The 17355-nt window shown below is 38.8% G+C and overlaps 1 protein-coding gene across 9 annotated transcripts in view; it reads left to right on the forward strand.

Annotated features, from left to right (window-relative positions):
* Positions 1 to 17355, forward strand: part of BTRC (beta-transducin repeat containing E3 ubiquitin protein ligase) — a 206923-nt gene that overhangs the window by 121750 nt on the left and 67818 nt on the right. For all 9 annotated transcript variants that reach the window (XM_045361411.3, XM_065521306.2, XM_005566241.5 and 6 more), the window contains one exon: positions 7100 to 7189. In XM_045361411.3, coding sequence (XP_045217346.1) covers positions 7100 to 7189 — 90 coding nt within the window. The remainder of the gene's footprint in view (positions 1 to 7099; positions 7190 to 17355) is intronic.

The following is a 17355-nucleotide window of genomic DNA, read 5'->3' on the forward strand; positions in this document are numbered from 1 at the left end:
TTTAAGACAGGGTCTAGGCCGGGCGCGGTGGCTCAAGCCTGTAATCCCAGCACTTTGGGAGGCCGAGGTGGGCGGATCACGAGGTCAGGAGATCGAGACCATCCTGGCTAACACGGTGAAACCCCGTCTCTACTAAAAATACAAAAAGAAATTAGCCGGGCGTGGTGGCGGGCGCCTGTAGTCCCAGCTACTCCGGAGGCTGAGGCAGGAGAATGGCGTGAACCCGGGAGGCGGAGCTTGCAGTGAGCCGAGATCGCGCCACTGCACTCCAGTCTGGGCGACAGAGCGAGACTCCGTCTCAAAAAAAAAAAAAAAAAAAAAAAGACAGGGTCTCACTCTTGTTGCTCAGACTGAAGTGCAGTGGCATGAACATGGCTCTCTGCAGCCTTGACCTCCTGGACTCAAGTAACCTCCCACCCCAGCCTCCTGAGTAGCTGGGATTACAGGTGTACACCACCATGCCCAACTAATTTTTCTTTCTTTTTTTTTTTTTTTTTTTTTTTGAGACATAGTCTCAATCTGTTGCCCAGGCTGGAGGACAGTGGTGTAATCTTGGCTCACTGCAACCTCCATCTCCCGGGTTCAAGTGATTCTCCTCCCTCTGCCTCTCCCAGTAACTGGGATTACTGGTATGGGCCACCATGTCCTGCTAATTTTTGTATTTTTAGTAGAGGTGGGGTTTTACCAAGTTGGCTAGGCTGGTCTCGAACTCCTGACGTCAGGTGATCTGCCCGCCTCAGCCTCCCAAAGTGCTAGGTGTAAGCCGCTGGGCCTGGCCAATTTTTTTTTATTTTTTGTGGAGATAGGGACTCAATACATTGCCCAGGCTGGTCCTGAACTCCTGGACTCAAGCTATCCTGCTGCCTCAGCCTCCTAAAGTGCTGAGATTACAGGCATGAGCCACCACACCCAGCCTGAATTTTTCATTTCAGATAATGCACTTTTCAGTTCTAGAATTTCTATTTAGTTTATTTTTGGTTTTTCATTTTCTGGTAGAATTTTTCATCTGTTTTTTCATCGTGATCATATCTTTTATTGCTATGTTCAAGTTTGAACATATCTGTTTTAGCTTCTTTAGAGCTATAATATGCTAATTTCTACAACTAGGTCTTCTCAGGGTTGGTTTTTGGTTCATTTTTCTCTTGACAATGGGTCCCATTTATCTCCTTTTTCTCATGGTTAGTAATTTTTTGATTATATAACCAACATTATAAATGGTACATTGTAGAAACTCTGAATTCATTTTTTCTTCCTCTGATTAAATTACTGGCTGATCACTATGGCCTTGTAGAGGCTTGGTTTTATGTTTGTTAAGGTCAGGTGTGTTTTGGTTATGCCCTTAGTCCTAAGACATACTCTTGAATCTAAACTCATGGTCTCTTTGAATTTTCAATGGAAAGCCTAAGATGTTATTAAGTCCCTCTAACTTGGTAAAAGTCAAACTGTAAACTCTTTCTCCCCTCATGAGCAGCAGCTGGAATATCCGCACGGGCCTTTCAACCCTCCAGCTGTTGCTCTCCATTGAAATCCTTGGAATCTCCCCTTCATGTATGTAGTTTGGGGGTTAGCCATAGATATTAGGGAAATTTATATGTAATTTTTTTAGTCTTCCTCCTTCCCCTGTGGTTCTCTTTCATTTCTGGGATTTCTGTTCTCTATTGCCAGCCACTATGGCAGTTTTGAACTCTATCACTTGATATCTCAAGCCAATAGACTGTGGCTTTCAGATTGAATTCTAGTCACTCTGCACCAAGTGGACTCGTGAGTGCCTTCGGGGGAAAAGCACATAAACACACATCTCACCCAATGTGGTTCTCTTCTTTTTCTTTCTTTCTTTTTTTTTTTTTTTTTGAGACGGAGTCTCGCTCTATAGCCCAGGCTGGAGTGCAGTGGCCGGATCTCAGCTTACTGCAAGCTCCGCCTCCCAGGTTTACGCCATTCTCGTCTCAGCCTCCCGAGTAGCTGGGACTACAGACGCCCGCCACCTCGCCCGGCTTGTTCTTTGTATTTTTTAGTAGAGACGGGGTTTCACCATGTTAGCCAGGATGGTCTTGATCTCCTGACCTCGTGATCCGCCCGTCTCGGCCTCCCAAAGTGCTGGGATTACAGGCTTGAGCCATCACGCCCAGCCGGTTCTCTTCTTTCAAGATCAGGCCACTCCTTCCCCATTTCTGCCTATTTTAAGTCGATCTCCAGTGCCTTTACATAGCTTTAAAATGTTTTTCCTATCTGCAGGAGGGTTAATCTGATACAAACATTTCTGCCATTATTGGAAGCAGAACTCTTTGAGTCCAGTTATATTTTATTCAGCAAATACTGATTACTTAATAAATTTATCTTTAAAACAGTGAATTTTATTTTAAAAATATTTATGTTGTGTTTGTGTGAATAGTAAATGTTTGTGGAATTAGACAATGCAAAAGAAATAACAAATCTAGAGCCCAGAATTTACATGCACCAATATTTAAATCTGTACACTAATTTCTAATGCTCTGTTTTTTCATATATATTTTGAAATAATTTTTGCTTAGATTATAAGAATAAAACAAGTTGGTAAATTTTTTAAGGTTTAGCTTGTTTAAAAGAAAAACAGCTGGGCATGGTGGCTCACACCTGTAATCTCAGCACTTTGGGAGGCCAAGGCAGACAGATCAATTAAGGTCAGGAGTTCAAGACCAGCCTGGCCAACATGGTGAAACCCTGTCTCTACTAAAAATACAAAAAATTAGCCAGGCGTGGTGGCACATGTCTGTAATCCCAGCTACTTGGTAGGCTGAGGCAGGAGAATCACTTGAACCTGGGAGGTGCAGGTTACAGTGAGCCGAGATTGCGCCACTGCACTCCAGCCTGGGAGACAGAGTAAGACTCCGTTTCAAAAAAAAAACGAAAAACAAAAAACTGACTTTATAGTATCAATGGGGAGTTATATATCTCTACTATTTTCCCCATTTTTTCTTAAATTTTACCTATTTTCTTTCCAAAGAATAATAGTTGATCAAAATCAGATTCTTTAAAATATCTGTTCATGCTGATACAAATAAACAAATGAGTAAATAAACAAATGAGGAGTGAAATCACAGCTTTTCCTTACAGAAGAATTCCAGTTAATAAACGTGGAAGGAAAGACAAAAATAATAAATTCACTATTAGAATACACAGTAAAAATTACCATAGGCATGATTCTCCAATGGATGCTAAAATTAGCAAGCTGAGATTCAAGTAGAAACAGAATATTTGCATTGTCTCAAAGTATTTTGCCATATATATATATGTATTCAGTAATTCCTAAGGGAAAAATAATGTTTATACTGGAGAATCTTGGCAGACATGTCCTTAGCTATATAATCAAGGCTAACATCACCAGAAATATCAACATACCTTCTGATTTGATGCAGTGAGAAGAGCACATCACCTCTAAAGTATCTTTCCCCAAAATAACCTCAGTCTGATCATGAGAAAACATCAGACAAACCCAACTTGAGGCACAGTCTGTAGATTAACTGATCAGTGCTGTTTAGCAGTATCAGTCGTGAAAGACAAGGAAAGACTGAGGGATTGTTCAAAATAAGAGGAGCCCTAAGAGACGTGACAAATAAATGCAATGTGGAATCCTAGATTAGATGCTGAACAGAAAAAGGGCATTAGTGGAAAAACGTGAAACCTGAGTAAGTTTTGTACTTTATATAGTACCAAGTTAATTTCTTAGTTTTGATAAATGTTCTGTGATTATGTAAGACATTAACATATGGGTAAACTGGGTGACGAGTATATAAGAAATATTTATTTTTTTGGAGCTTGCAGTGAGCTGAGATCCGGCCACTGCACTCCAGCCCGGGTGACAGAGCGAGACTCCGTCTCAAAAAAAAAAAAAAAAAAAGAAATATTTATTTTTTTCTTTCTTTTTTTAAAGAGATGGTATCTTTTTTTTTTTTTTTTTTTTTTTGAGACGGAGTCTCGCTCTGTCACCCGGGCTGGAGTGCAGTGGCCGGATCTCAGCTCACTGCAAGCTCTGCCTCCCGGGTTCACGCCATTCTCCGGCCTCAGCCTCCCGAGTAGCTGGGACTACAGGCGCCCACCACCTCGCCCGGCTAGTTTTTTGTATTTCTTAGTAGAGACGGGGTTTCACCGTGTTAGCCAGATGGTCTCGATCTCCTGACCTCGTGATCCACCCGTCTCGGCCTCCCAAAGTGCTGGGATTACAGGCTTGAGCCACCGCGCCCGGCCGATGGTATCTTGATTTGTTGCCCAGGCTGGAGTTCAGTGGGATAATCATAGCTCCCTGCAGTCTTCAACTCCCAGGCTCAGTCAATCCTCCCGAGTAGCCAGGACTACAGGCCTGTGCTGCCACGCCCAGTTAATTTTTTTTTTTTAATAAAAATGTAGGCTTGTATGGAACTCCTGGTTTCAAGTAACCCTCCTGCCTCTACCTCCCAAAGTGCTGGTATTATAGGCATGAGCCACTGTTCTTGACCTTTACTATTTTGGTACTTGTTCCATAAATCTAAAATTATCTCAAAATGTTAAAAAATTGAATTCTTTCTTACTGTTGGTTTTAAGTGTGTCTTAAGATTTTTCTTCTTAAATCCAACACAAATATTTATAGCAATGGTTCCCGAAGAGTGTTGCTGGATCAGCAGCACTAACGTCAACTGGGGCCTTGTTAAAAATGCAAATATTCAGAAGCTCTGGGGATGAAACCTAGCAATCTATGTTTGTTTTGTTTCATTTTGTTTTGAGACAGAGTCTTGCTCTGTCACCCACGCTGGAGTGCAGTGGCGTGATCTCGGCTCACTGCAGCCTCTGCTTCCCAGGTTCAAATGAGTCTTCTGCCTCAGCCTCCCGAGTAGCTGGATTACAGGCACGCGGCACCATGTCTGGCTAAATTTTTTTTTGTGTTTCTTTAGTAGAGACGGAGTTTCACCATGTTGGCCAGGCTGGTCTCAAACTTCTGATCTCAAGTGATCCACCTGCCTTTGCCTCCCAAAGTGCTGGGATTATAGGTGTTAGCCACCGGGCCCCACCGAGATCTGTTTTTTAACAAGCCCTCCTTCCAGATGATTCTGATGCACACTAAAGTTTGATAAACATGATTTATACCATCAGTAAAAACTTAAGACTAAAAGGAAACATTTCTATTAATACTTTGTCCAGTAATTACTAATAAGTTTGCTTTTCATGAAGTATAACTATAGTATTACCAATGTTTTGTTTTGTTTTTAGTAGGGATGGGGCCTCGCTCTGTTGCTCGGGCTGATCTCAAACTCCTAGGCTCAAGTGATTCCCCTGCCTCGGCCTACCAAAATGCTGGGATCACAGGCATGAGCCACGATGCCCAGTTACCACCAATTTTTAAAATCTATTTCCTATGATTTTTTTCTTATTTTATTTGGAGACGGTGTCTTGCTCTGTTGCCCAGGCTGGAGTGCAGTGGCGTGATCTCGACTCACTATAACCTCCGTCTCCTGGGCTCAAGCGATTCTCGTGCCTCAGCCTCCTGAGTGGCTGGAACTATAGGTACCCACCACCATGCCCGGCTAATTTTTGTATTTTAGTAGAGACAGGGTTTCACCATGTTGCCCAGGGTGGCCTCAAACTCCTGAGCTCAGGCGATCTTCCCTCCTCGGCTTCCCAAAGTGTTAGGATTACAGGCGTGAGCCACCGCAGCTGGCCTGATTTTTCTATTTTATCTCCTGAACGTTACCAGATGTACTTAAGGGATAACTTCTAAGGTCTAGATAGGCCCAGTGAGGCTGCTTATGCCTGTAATCCCAGCACTTCCGGAGGCCAAGGCGGGTGGGTCACCTGAGGTCAGGAGTTCAAGACCAGCCTGGCCAACGTGATGAAACCCCATCTCTACTAAAAATACAAAAAATTAGCTGGGCATGGTGGCGGGCGCCTGTAAGCCCAGCTACTCGGGAGACTGAGGCAGGAGAATCGCTTGAACCTGGGAGGCAGAGTTTGTAATGAGCCGAGATTGTGCCACTGCACTCCAGCCTTGGCAACAGGGCAAGACTCCATCTTAAAAAAAAAAAAAAAAAAAAAAAAAAGATCTAGGTAAATGTTGGTTTATCTTTTTTCAGTGTTCTTTCAATTTTGGTTTCTTTTTTCTTTTTAAAGCCAAAAGTCAAAGCTTGTACTGATATTCTTTTAAAAATATTTCATGATTTGTTTTAAAATCTTTTTTTTTTTTCTGGATAGTTTGAAATTTTTTCATTTATTGTTCTGAATAAGAAACATGTCAGCTGAACACGATGGCTCATCCCTGTAATCCCAGCACATTAGAAGCCTGAGGCAGGAGGATCACTTGAGCTCAGGAGTTCAAGACCAGCTTTGGCAACATGGCAAAACCCCATCCCTACAAAAAATACAAAAAATTACCTGGGCGTGGTGGCATGCACCTATAGTCCCCCACCTACTCCAGAGGATCACTTGAGTCCCAGAGGCGTAGATTGCAGTGAGCCAAGATCTCACTGCTGTACTTCCAGCTGGTGTGACAGAGTAAGACCCTATCTCAAAAAAAAAAAAAAAAAAAGAGAGAAAGAAACATGTCCTCTGCGGGAGGCTGAGGCAGGAGAATCGCTTGAACCCCGGAGGTGGAGGTTACAGTGAGCTGAGATCACACCACTGCACCCCAGCCTGGGCGACAGGGCAAGACTTCATCTCCGGGGGGGGGGAGGGGACGTGGGGGGAAGAAACATGCCCTCTCACTTCTTTCAGATCTTGATCGTTTTGAGAGTTTAAAAAGAAACACAACAAAAATAAATCTTTTCTTAGAACAGTAACTGTTGTTTTAAACAGAACTAAGCTCTTCAAATTTGCATTTTAAAATGCTATATAATCAGTACCCTCACCTTCCGTTAATCATTAATACATTGAAGCCACTGCTGCTTACATACTTGTTCATGGGCACATCAGTGGCTTTTGTGGGCTTTATCTTTGCCCTCCTCCTTTTCTAACTTACCTCTCAGTTCCCATAAGTCTTAATTTATAGATAAAATCTATTTGTGTTTTGACTTGAGAAATAGAGCAGAATATGAAAACAGTATATGGCAGTATTTCAATATTTTAAAAACCTGTTTCCAACAAATTCTTTTTACAGACGTACAACAGCTGTGCCAGACTCTGCTTAAACCAAGAAACAGTATGTTTAGCAAGCACTGCTATGAAGACTGAGAATTGTGTGGCCAAAGTAAGTAATATTACTCATCAATGTATATTATACCACACCATAACAGTACCATATCTGTAGACATCTTTACTCGGTATTGCTTAAGGACTATTACAGGATTATATATTTAAGAAAAAAATATAAACAGGCATCATTTTATCTAGAACAGATTACAAGTTAGATTCTCCACCTCTTAATTGCAACAGAATCTTTTGCTTATGAATTCTGGTCACACTTTAGACTGATTCACATTTGTTTCTTGACACTAGTTGTAGATTATCACATATCAGTAGGATTTGTATAAGATAATGTACAATTGTTTTGATAAGTTTATGGTTTTTAAATGCAGTTATGTATAGAGTACATCACATCATTGCAAGGATTGTGAAATATGCTGTAGGCAACCCAATTATTATATCACTATTTTTATTTATTGAGTGGCTAATGTTAGAAATACTGCTTTTGATGATCTTGATCCACACGGACAAGTATGTTTAGTCATGTCTATGGGCTACCTCTTTTTCATGTATATATGTCATCTCTATAGCCTAGATGTAAAATTTATCTTAAATATTAGAGATCTGATGCTTTTTATATCTATCATAACTTACATTTTCCAAATATCTGTCATTACTAAGGAACTTTGACTTAAATTCAAGTGTCAGATATTTTATTTTAGGAATAAGTACTATTAAGTATAGACTTTGTTTCTTTTACTTGAATTATCTGCAAAAATAATTGCCTTTATATCTATTCATAGATTTGTTACTGTTACAACATTCCCAACTGCAACTATTTTAGTTTAACCTATTTTATTGTAGACCCAGGCCCTCAGTTCCTTACTGTTATTATTTGAGCCAGGACTGGTATCATGTAGTTGCCATCCTTTGCTACAGAAATCTAAGGACAGTTGTCTTAGTCCATGTGGGCTGCTATAACAAAAATGCTGTAAGCTGAGTGGCTTATAAACAAAACTAATTTTTTTCTTATAGGGGCTGAGAAGTCCAAGATCAGAGCATTAGCAGATTCAGTATCTGGTGAGGGCTTGCTCTCTGCTTCATAGATGGCGCCTTCTCACTGCATCCTCACATGATAGAAGAGACTAGCTAGATATATGAGGTCTCTTTTTTAAGGGCACTAATCCCATTTACAAGGGGTCTGCCTTCATGAATTTGGGAGAATACAAACATTCAGAACATAGCAAAAGTAGAGTTTTTGTTTATTTTTTCTTAAAACATTTAATAGTCTCTGGGCCTGCTCTATCAACTGGAAATATATCACACAAAGTATAACCATTGAAATCATACATATAAGAAATATCAGAATTTATTTCAAATTATAGTTTAAAAAGGTAGAGTTCATCAGTTAAATGTCTCTTAAATTCAAATATGTTAGTATTTTGCTACAAAATGTAATTATTATAAATTACATTTTTATTTTTTCAGTCATTTAGTCACAACTAACAAGTGCTAATTGACTCTATTTTGTTTTGTTTTATTTTATTTTTAGAGACAGGGTCTTGCTTTGTCTCCCAGGGTAGTGTGCAATGGCACAATCCTAGCCCAATGCAGCCTTTACCTCCTGGGCTCAAGTCCTGATCTTCCAGCCTCAGCCTCCCGAGTAGCTGAGGACACGGTCGTGTGCCACCACACCCAGCTAATTTTTGGTTTTTGGTTTTTTAGAGGTGTTTTGTTTTGTTTTGTTTTGTAGAGATGAGGTGTTGCTGTATTGCCTAGGCTGGTCTTGAACTCCCGGCCTCAAGTGATCCCCCAGACCTGCCAAAGAGTTGGGATTACAAGCGTGAGCCACTGCACTCAGCCCGAGTCTCCTTTATATCCTGCTTTTGTGCATGGAAACAGGAGTACACAGTTATTTGGGCCTTTAAAAATAAAAATATTCTTTTTTTTTTTTTTTTGGCCATGCTGCTCTTAGTTTCATCACAAGTGGGTGACTTCTGGCTAAATAAGGTAAAATTTTAGCATGAGTACCAATCCAAGGACAGGGTGATGATTTTAATGAGTTTCATTGAGAGCTGGCCAAGTGAGCATCTGTTCCTTTTGTTTTCTCCATACTTTGTAAGCCAGGATCTCTAATCTAAATAGGTTGGTATGTGTCTATATGATGTGGAGTTTTTTTGTGTTTTTTTTTTCTCCCACCCTCTGCTTTGGTGATACATGGTTAAAAACCTTCCACCCTCTAGCACAATGATGTAATTTCTTCCATGCTCTTGGGTATTGAGTGAGAAAGTAAGTTTGCTCATTGCTGCTCATCAGTCTGTTTTACTTGCTCCCAGGTGGTGACCTTCTCATTGCATTGTTTCTTATTTTAACATTATTCTGACACCCATAACCTTTCATCGTCCTCTTAAATAATCTAATAATGATGCCTATCATTTCCTATTGGAACCCAGTTAAATCACTGGTTCCTTTTTTTTTTCTGAGATGGAGTCTCACTGTGTTGCCTAGGCTGGAGTACAGTGGTGCCATTTCAGCTCACTACAACCTCCACCTCCTGGGTTCAAGCCATTCGCCTGCCTGAGCCTCCTGAGTGGCTGGGATTACAGGAGCGTGTCACCACACCCAGCTAATTTTTGTATTTTTTAGTAGAGACAGGGTTTCACCACATTGGCCCGGCTGGTCTCGAGCTTTTGACCTCAGGTGATCTGCCCGCCTTGGCCTCCCAAAGTGCTGGGATTACAGGTGTGAACCACTGCACCCGGCCAAGTTTTTTCTTTTTTATTTACATGTGTTTTGTGTGTCTCATGATCCCTGTTTCTGTTCGCCTCATTTATTGCTTGACCTTTGAATGGAATGACTTGTCATTATTTTGTTGGTCTGCAAGCTTGTCCCTATTTCCTGTTCTTCACCTTTAGTCCTTAACTGAATAGTTTCATCTGCTACGTTGATATGGCTACAGTGTTTTCTCAACTTGGTACAAGTGTCTGTCGTTGATTCAGATTATACTCCATTGTGGCCTGAATCTGTAACCATTTCCAAGTGAGAACAACTATAATATAGTGATATCAACTGTTTTTGTTCTCTAGTTCAAAGAGTGACTTTGGCTTGGCTAGAGATGCTAAGTATAGTCTGAAACCTTATTATTGAATACGGTTCATGTAAGTTTTAGAGAAGACATTAATACCATTTATTTCCCTAAAAGCACCAATGGTATTATGTTTGGACCCCTATAATACCTTGATTGTAACTCTTTGCCAGAAATATCACAGTCTTACAATAGCTCCTTACGAAGGGTACCCATTAGTCCTCTGTAGAATACAAGAAAACAAAGCTGTAAAACAAATTACAACCACCCTAAATTGGCAATAATCTTGTTAATCTTTAATTTGAAGAAACAGGCCTAAGAAAAAATTTAAAACTAAAAATGAAGGAGGGTCTATTTTATCACTATAACTTAATCCAAGTAACATTTGGAGGCATTGAGATATCTTTTTATTTTTTTTCAGAATTCTTTCTCCTGGTTATGGCCCTGTGTTTCATGAGATTTGTGTTTGGAGCATGATGAGCTCTGTGTTTATTGTAGCTTTAAATGAACAGTCATTATTAACTGTCAACTTAGTCTTTAAAATCCATAATCACATTATGCTTATTAATTGTCAACCTTCATAATTTTTTTTAATTGGTAAAGAAAACTAACTGGAAGGCTGAAAGGCATTACTTTTTTATGTTATCTTGCTATTGGCTTTATTAAACCATTACTGCAAATTTTGGTCTTAGGTTTTTTTTCCTAATTTACCCTTACCCACACCCACAAACAGATACACAAACACATGCAGTTAAAACTGAATTGTTTGAATACATCTATCCAGATTCCTGGCCCAGGTAAGAGAAGTTTTTCCTCTTTATGTTTGGAAAATAAACCCCTTCAGTAGTCCTTTGTGGATGTTCTGTATTTTAGTTGTTGTTGGTTGTTGTCACTGTTTTTTTATTTGTGACTAATAATCTGTTTGAAACTGACTGAGACAGAAAAATGTGATGTTCCTTTCCACTCACTCCAGATTTTGATAGAAGACTTGTTTTATTTATTTCCAAAATTATATCCGCAGGAAACAAGCTGTTTAAATTCAGATTATGCTGAAGCAAAATGGTCCTGGTATGAGAAGCAACGTGCTGTTTTACGAGCACAGAGTCCCTTTTCTCATAACTGATTGATAGTAAATATTTTCCTGAAGAATTATTGCCAGCCATGAACAGTGCAACTGTTTCACTTTTTTTCCGTGCTACTTGCTGTACCAGCTATTGTCGGTAATTAAGATCTACAATTCACAATGCAGACGTTTGCACTTCCTCTGGGTCTGTGCTATTTATAAGGCATTTCAGCTGTTCAGAGTTTCTTTTGAGTTTTAAACTACATGTTAACAGGCTTCTTTAATATACCGTTCCACAAGTAGCATGTCAGATGGTCCGTTCTTCACACAGGCGCCTCTTGTCAGGTCAAAACATTAGCTTTACGGAGAGCATACTAAAATATAACCATGTCATTGAGGCCGATGTGGTTACAAAAACTCTGGAGTATAACATGTTACACACTGGGCTTATTGCTCTATCAAAAAGATAGGAATGAACTTCAGATGTAATATTCTTTTTAAAAATCTTAATATTCATATGAGCTTTATGTGTTAATTGGGTTACAGAGAAATACACAGTTAAATGACTTTTCCAAGTTCACTTTGCATTAATAAGAGAAGCCAGGACACCTCTTATAGACAAGAGTTTGTGTGTTTGTCAGATTAAGGATGTAAGAATACATTTTCTTCTAGATGTGCCTGCCGTTTAAGAAGAATACAGACATGGGGCACCAAAACGGATCAGCAGATTGACTGCACATTTGTTGTGTAATCAGCTTCAGGAACCCTAAGTAGCATATGCCATTGGTTGAGGAAAGTGTAAACAGGAATCTTGGTCTAAAGTTGGTAAAATTTAAACCATTTTCAACCAAAAAGAGATTTTAAAAAAGTCCAGACCCCAGCCCAGAGTCTTTATGAATTATGCCCTAAAATGAGAGTAATCGCTTGTGCAGTCTTCTTGCTACGGGCACTCATTGTTGAACATACAAGAAAAAGAAACAAGAAACTGAAAGCTGTCAACAAAATGTGTTTAAAACTTTGCCCCGAGTGGGCATCAGACTGGCTGTTTTTAAGCCTGAAGTCCAGCCACATTGATTATGCACGTTGGCCACCAGCATCTTCCAGCAGAGCAGATCTGCTGAGAAAGGCAGGACCCAGGTTTTAGTGCTGATTCTGGATGGCCCTTGAATATAGACAGAATATAGACAGCTTATAATAAAGCCATTCCAAGGCAGTTTTATTTTACAAATCTAAAACTTTCTGTAGTTCTTTTGAACTACCGTGTTTCTGTAAATTTCTTCAGTGAACTCTTTATGAACCTGTTTTTTTTTTTGGTTTTGTTTTGTTTTTTAAATAGCAGCGGTTCAGCTGTTGGGAACCACTGATATATCTGACTGAGGCACTTCAAGATGCTAGAACCTATTCACATTTCTATCTAGCCAGGGAGCTAATAAGCTCAAGCTTGTCTTTGTGGATTGATCTAGATTAGCATGAGATGAGCCCAGTCAGTGTCTTCCTCAGTGAAAAGGGAGAGGTTGGGGAAAAGATGGTTGAAAGAAGAAAGTTCTTCATCAAGAATTGACTGCAGTGTTGCCTGCTGATGCATGTCGGATCACCCGCACAGAGAGATCACATGGCTTCTCCAAAAGTCAAACGATCAATTCGCCTCGTTTTGGCTCTGTACTTAATGCACAAACAGTGCGATCTGCGGGGCTATAATTGCATTGTTAGGGCCAAGGAACAAGCCTGTGCCTTTTCAGCAGACAGCTGGCAGGGAGAGAGGCATGTTGTTAGGAAAGAGAGAGGCAAGGCAAATAAAATTACTGCTAACGCTCAGAGATCGGCAGGAGTCCTACTTGCCTAATCTTACCGGTGGGAGCAAGCGGCTGTTGTAATCCAATTATAGCAGCATAAGCAATTTGTTAGACACTCCGCATAATGTAACAATTTCCCAATAAACTCTGACTTGTAATAACGTCGGCAAGAGTCCGCATAAATCTGCCCGAATGGTGGGGGCTGGAGCATTCGGCTGGGGGCTTGTAATTGGCGCCATCAGCACGTTTTGCGGAGTGCAGTATGGTGCAGTCTTTTAGTGCAGGAATTTTAAGGAGAAAAGCGTGGCACACGTTTCTCAGGAAAAAAAAAAAAAAAGTGGCCATTAAAAGGGGAACAGCAAGAAGGGCATACTCTTGCCTTCACATTACCTAGGAATCTTAGTGTAGAAAGAAAGCAGGAGGAAGCCATGTTTCCTCCTAATACTAAAGAGGGGAGGTGGGGGAAAGAGTGTGTGAATTAGTTAAATTCCTTTATTTAAAAGGCATCGGTTTCTGTTATTTATACCTTCATCTCCAGCCCCCTAAAATGCTGTTCAGGCAGCATTTAGCTAACATTTTTATAAAATGTTCATACTCAAGACAAGCCTAGAAATGCCAAGTTTAAATCTGTTTTCTTCTGGAGTTAGCATTTTCTTTACAACATGAAATATATATTCTTTATGACCAGGACAAATCTTTTAAAGATATTATCTCACTGAATATCAGACCTTTCTGTGGAGTTCTGACTTCTGCTTTAAGAAACTGTCACTTACTGAAGGGTTTAAATCTCAGCTTGTTTGCTTAGCTGCACTATTTTCTCATTCTGAAATATATTGTGAGTATCTATGATACTAGGATTAGTAATCAATCTTACTGAAATGTTACATTTTATAAGAATATAGTATCATTTAAATTTATACTTGTGTGATTATTATAGAAATAATTTTGATTCCTAAGTAATAAAATTTCTGTTTTGGAAAAAATATTTGTTGTTATATGGGGCAAAATAAAATCACCCTTATTAATAGATTAACATTTGTAGTCACAGAATAGGGTTTCTTATTATATAAGGTATAGGAGGTGAAGCATGTTTATGGATTTGAGTTAATAGATTTTCATGCTACTGAATGTTTATTAAATGTTACCTACTTTCTTATGCCAACTCATTTCTTCATTGCTGTATAATTTGTGTCAAAACCAACTATATGAAGAACAGGATTTTTCAAAATGTCCTGTTGTTGTGGGTATTACCACAATAAATACTTACTTGCAGTATAAACATTTCCTTCTGCTGAAGCAAATGCAGCCTTCTTTGACTGGAGCTACATCAATAAACTGCAGTGCCTCTAATAAAGTCACTCAGTGTCTGGGTTTAACTAATGGCTGATTTTCATGGCTTTGACAGTGAGCTGTGTGCGTTATTTTCTCCTGATATTGTAAAAATAATGAGAGCAAATTAGAACAATCAGTTTACACAGATAGCTCCTGATTGGAGGCGATGGGCAATATGGCAGCAGGTAATCCATCTTCGGACTCCTGTCACATTAACTTCAACAGTGTGAAAAGATCAGGTGGAGTAAGCAGGGATCCTGCCCAATCGCAACACTGAAATTAATGAGAAGAACATTGTTCTGTGATCAACCTTTTAATTAGCAAGAGTGGAAACAGAGGGAATGAAGAAGGCAGCACCACAGCTGCACAGTGTCAGGCACAGTTTCTGAAAAGGAAAGAAAAAAAAAATCTGTGTTTTATGTTACTTTTTTCTTGCTGTGTACAGGCATTATCTTCCCATTCTAGAGCTGGTTGCAGGCTTAAGAAATACTGCTTGCTTTCCAAAGTAATGCCAGAAATTTGGTTGATATATTAATATTCTATAGATTGTAATTCTATCAGGGGTCGTTTATGATTTTGATTACCAGCATACTTTCTTTGGCATTGTACTCTGGGTTTTAAGTTTGATTTTTCTAAAAATCAGGTAACCAGAGGAATTACATTTTTTAAAGTTCTGCCTTGTTAGCCTCCCCTCTCCTCATCACTCCAATTTAAAGTTTTCCTTGCAAGTAACATGAGAGTTTTCTGGTTTGGAGCATTTCTGTCACTTTGGGTTATTTAAAAGAGGAGCAAAATCCAGGCAGCCAGCTATGGTATATTTAAATTATATTCCTTTCCTGATTCTGTTTATTAAAATTTTGCTGTTTTGCTTTTCTATTACCTATGCTATTGACTTCTCAGTGTTGGGCTGTGTTATTTCAATTTATGTAACTGAGAACTGAAAATCAAGTAAGGTGTTTATAAGAGGAAGAGGGAGAAAATCTAGACATTAACTGAGACTAAAGGCTGATTCATCCATTCAAAGCTCAGATATACTAAAATTGTAACCTTGTTAATCAAATGGTATAAGGTTATAGAAGACATAAATGAGCAAAATTTTCTGAACCAAGTCAGCTTCTGTTTCCTAGACCTTTTTGGAAGGCTTTACCTTTGGGAAAGTATATGAGGCCATCATGATTTGCAGTGTGTTAGTCTTTGTATATTAGACTTAGTGACTTACTATAAAAACAAATAATATGTTATAGGCTATGTAAATGAATTCAAATATCTTCCAAAGATACACAAAATATTTTTTTCTTGATATTACTAATTAACTTAGGCATTATTTGAAGTACTAATATGCAAAAGCTGGTTACCAAGTACCCACCTGACTACAGAATTGGTAGGAAAGAGCCTAAAGTTAGTGTAAAATATTTAGGTTAGGTATAAGGTGATCTTTTCTCATAGGACTTTTTTCCACAATATTTATAACTAATGTAGATTATATGTATCATAATATGTATAACTCTCTAGGCTTTCGGTGCTAAGATACTGCATTTACAGAAACTTAAGTCTCTAATATTATTCCTCTATGTAAAACTCATTGAACAAAAGTACCTCATTTCCCCCAGTACCATCTCCCTACCCTCTTCCCTGAAAAAACTCAGGATTCTGTTAGAACAGAAATCTGACTTTTTGTCATTTTTTGTTTTGACTAGATAGTGAGATTTTCCTGAAAACATTCATTTAGACTTGTATGTACCAACATTTTAGAATCAGTGATGTAATACCAAATAGTATCTAGGACTCCCCCAGACAACTCTTTTTTTTTCTTTCCCAGAATCCAGAAATAAAAGCAACCCAGATAACTCTTTAATAGACTGATGCTACTGTGTATATTAATATTTAAAGTCCACTTGTTATTATTTTGCAGATCCTTTTCTGCATTCCTTAATCTGAAAGAGAGATTTTTATTCTTAATACTTGTATGGATTTTTGTGGCTTTTTATGGGTTTTTATAGTTTGACAGTTTCAAAAGCCTAGGTTCATAAGCTCTCCATGAATAAATATGTTCTTAGTCATATGGTGTAAAAAGATCACTTACAAAGCTTGTGAAACCTGAGCTTTCCTTTTGAACCTTTTACTACCCATGAGCTCAGGAACCATACATGTAAAATTTTATTCTTACGTCGTGACTTCAGCTTATGAGGGAAATGAGCTATGAATTTAAATGACTCTTCTACTCTATACCAAGTATGTTTCTATGAAAATAAAATTGTATTTTTTCCTTTTTCCTAAAAGGAAAGTTCCATCTGACTAGTGTTTCTGCCGGTATTTGTTCCCATTGTTAAAAGATTTATTTATTAAGATTAGCATGAAAATAGACATCCTGTTTTTGAAAGCATCTCTTTTTGTTTATACTGTAATCCCAAAAATGTCCAACTGGCTGGATGGCCAAGAAACTCCCTTTTAATTTCCTAATAGATCTAAAGTTAACAAGTCACCTTAAAGTCTACTAATTCCAATAAGTTCACCTTGGAGAAATTTTCATTAGTCTAGTCCTTTGGCACTTACCCAGTACAGCCTTAATTAAAGTTCTTATGCATGTGACCAGTTGTATCTATTATAAAGGTTATTATAATTCTAAGTTTTCACTCCCACCCCCATTTTTTGTTTCGGGGTGTGTTTCCATATAAAGATTGAAAAAGTCCATTTTCTTTCTCATGTATCTTCAAGATGGAAGACCTTTTCCCTCCCTGCCTCCCTCCCTTCTTTCCTTCCTTCCTTCCTTTTCAGTTTTATACTACTCAGAAGTTTGAGGAGGGGAGAGAATACATTAAAATGTATTGAGCCCCAATGTTCGGGCACTATATAGTGCTAGCTATGTGTTACTTATTTGGATTCTCATGTGAACCTGGTGAGATGGACAGGACCCCACTTTACCAACGAGGAACAAGAAGCTTAGATACGTTAAACCT

Source organism: Macaca fascicularis, chromosome 9 (assembly GCF_037993035.2).
Source record: "Macaca fascicularis isolate 582-1 chromosome 9, T2T-MFA8v1.1".
NCBI classification, from domain to species: Eukaryota; Metazoa; Chordata; class Mammalia; order Primates; family Cercopithecidae; genus Macaca; species Macaca fascicularis.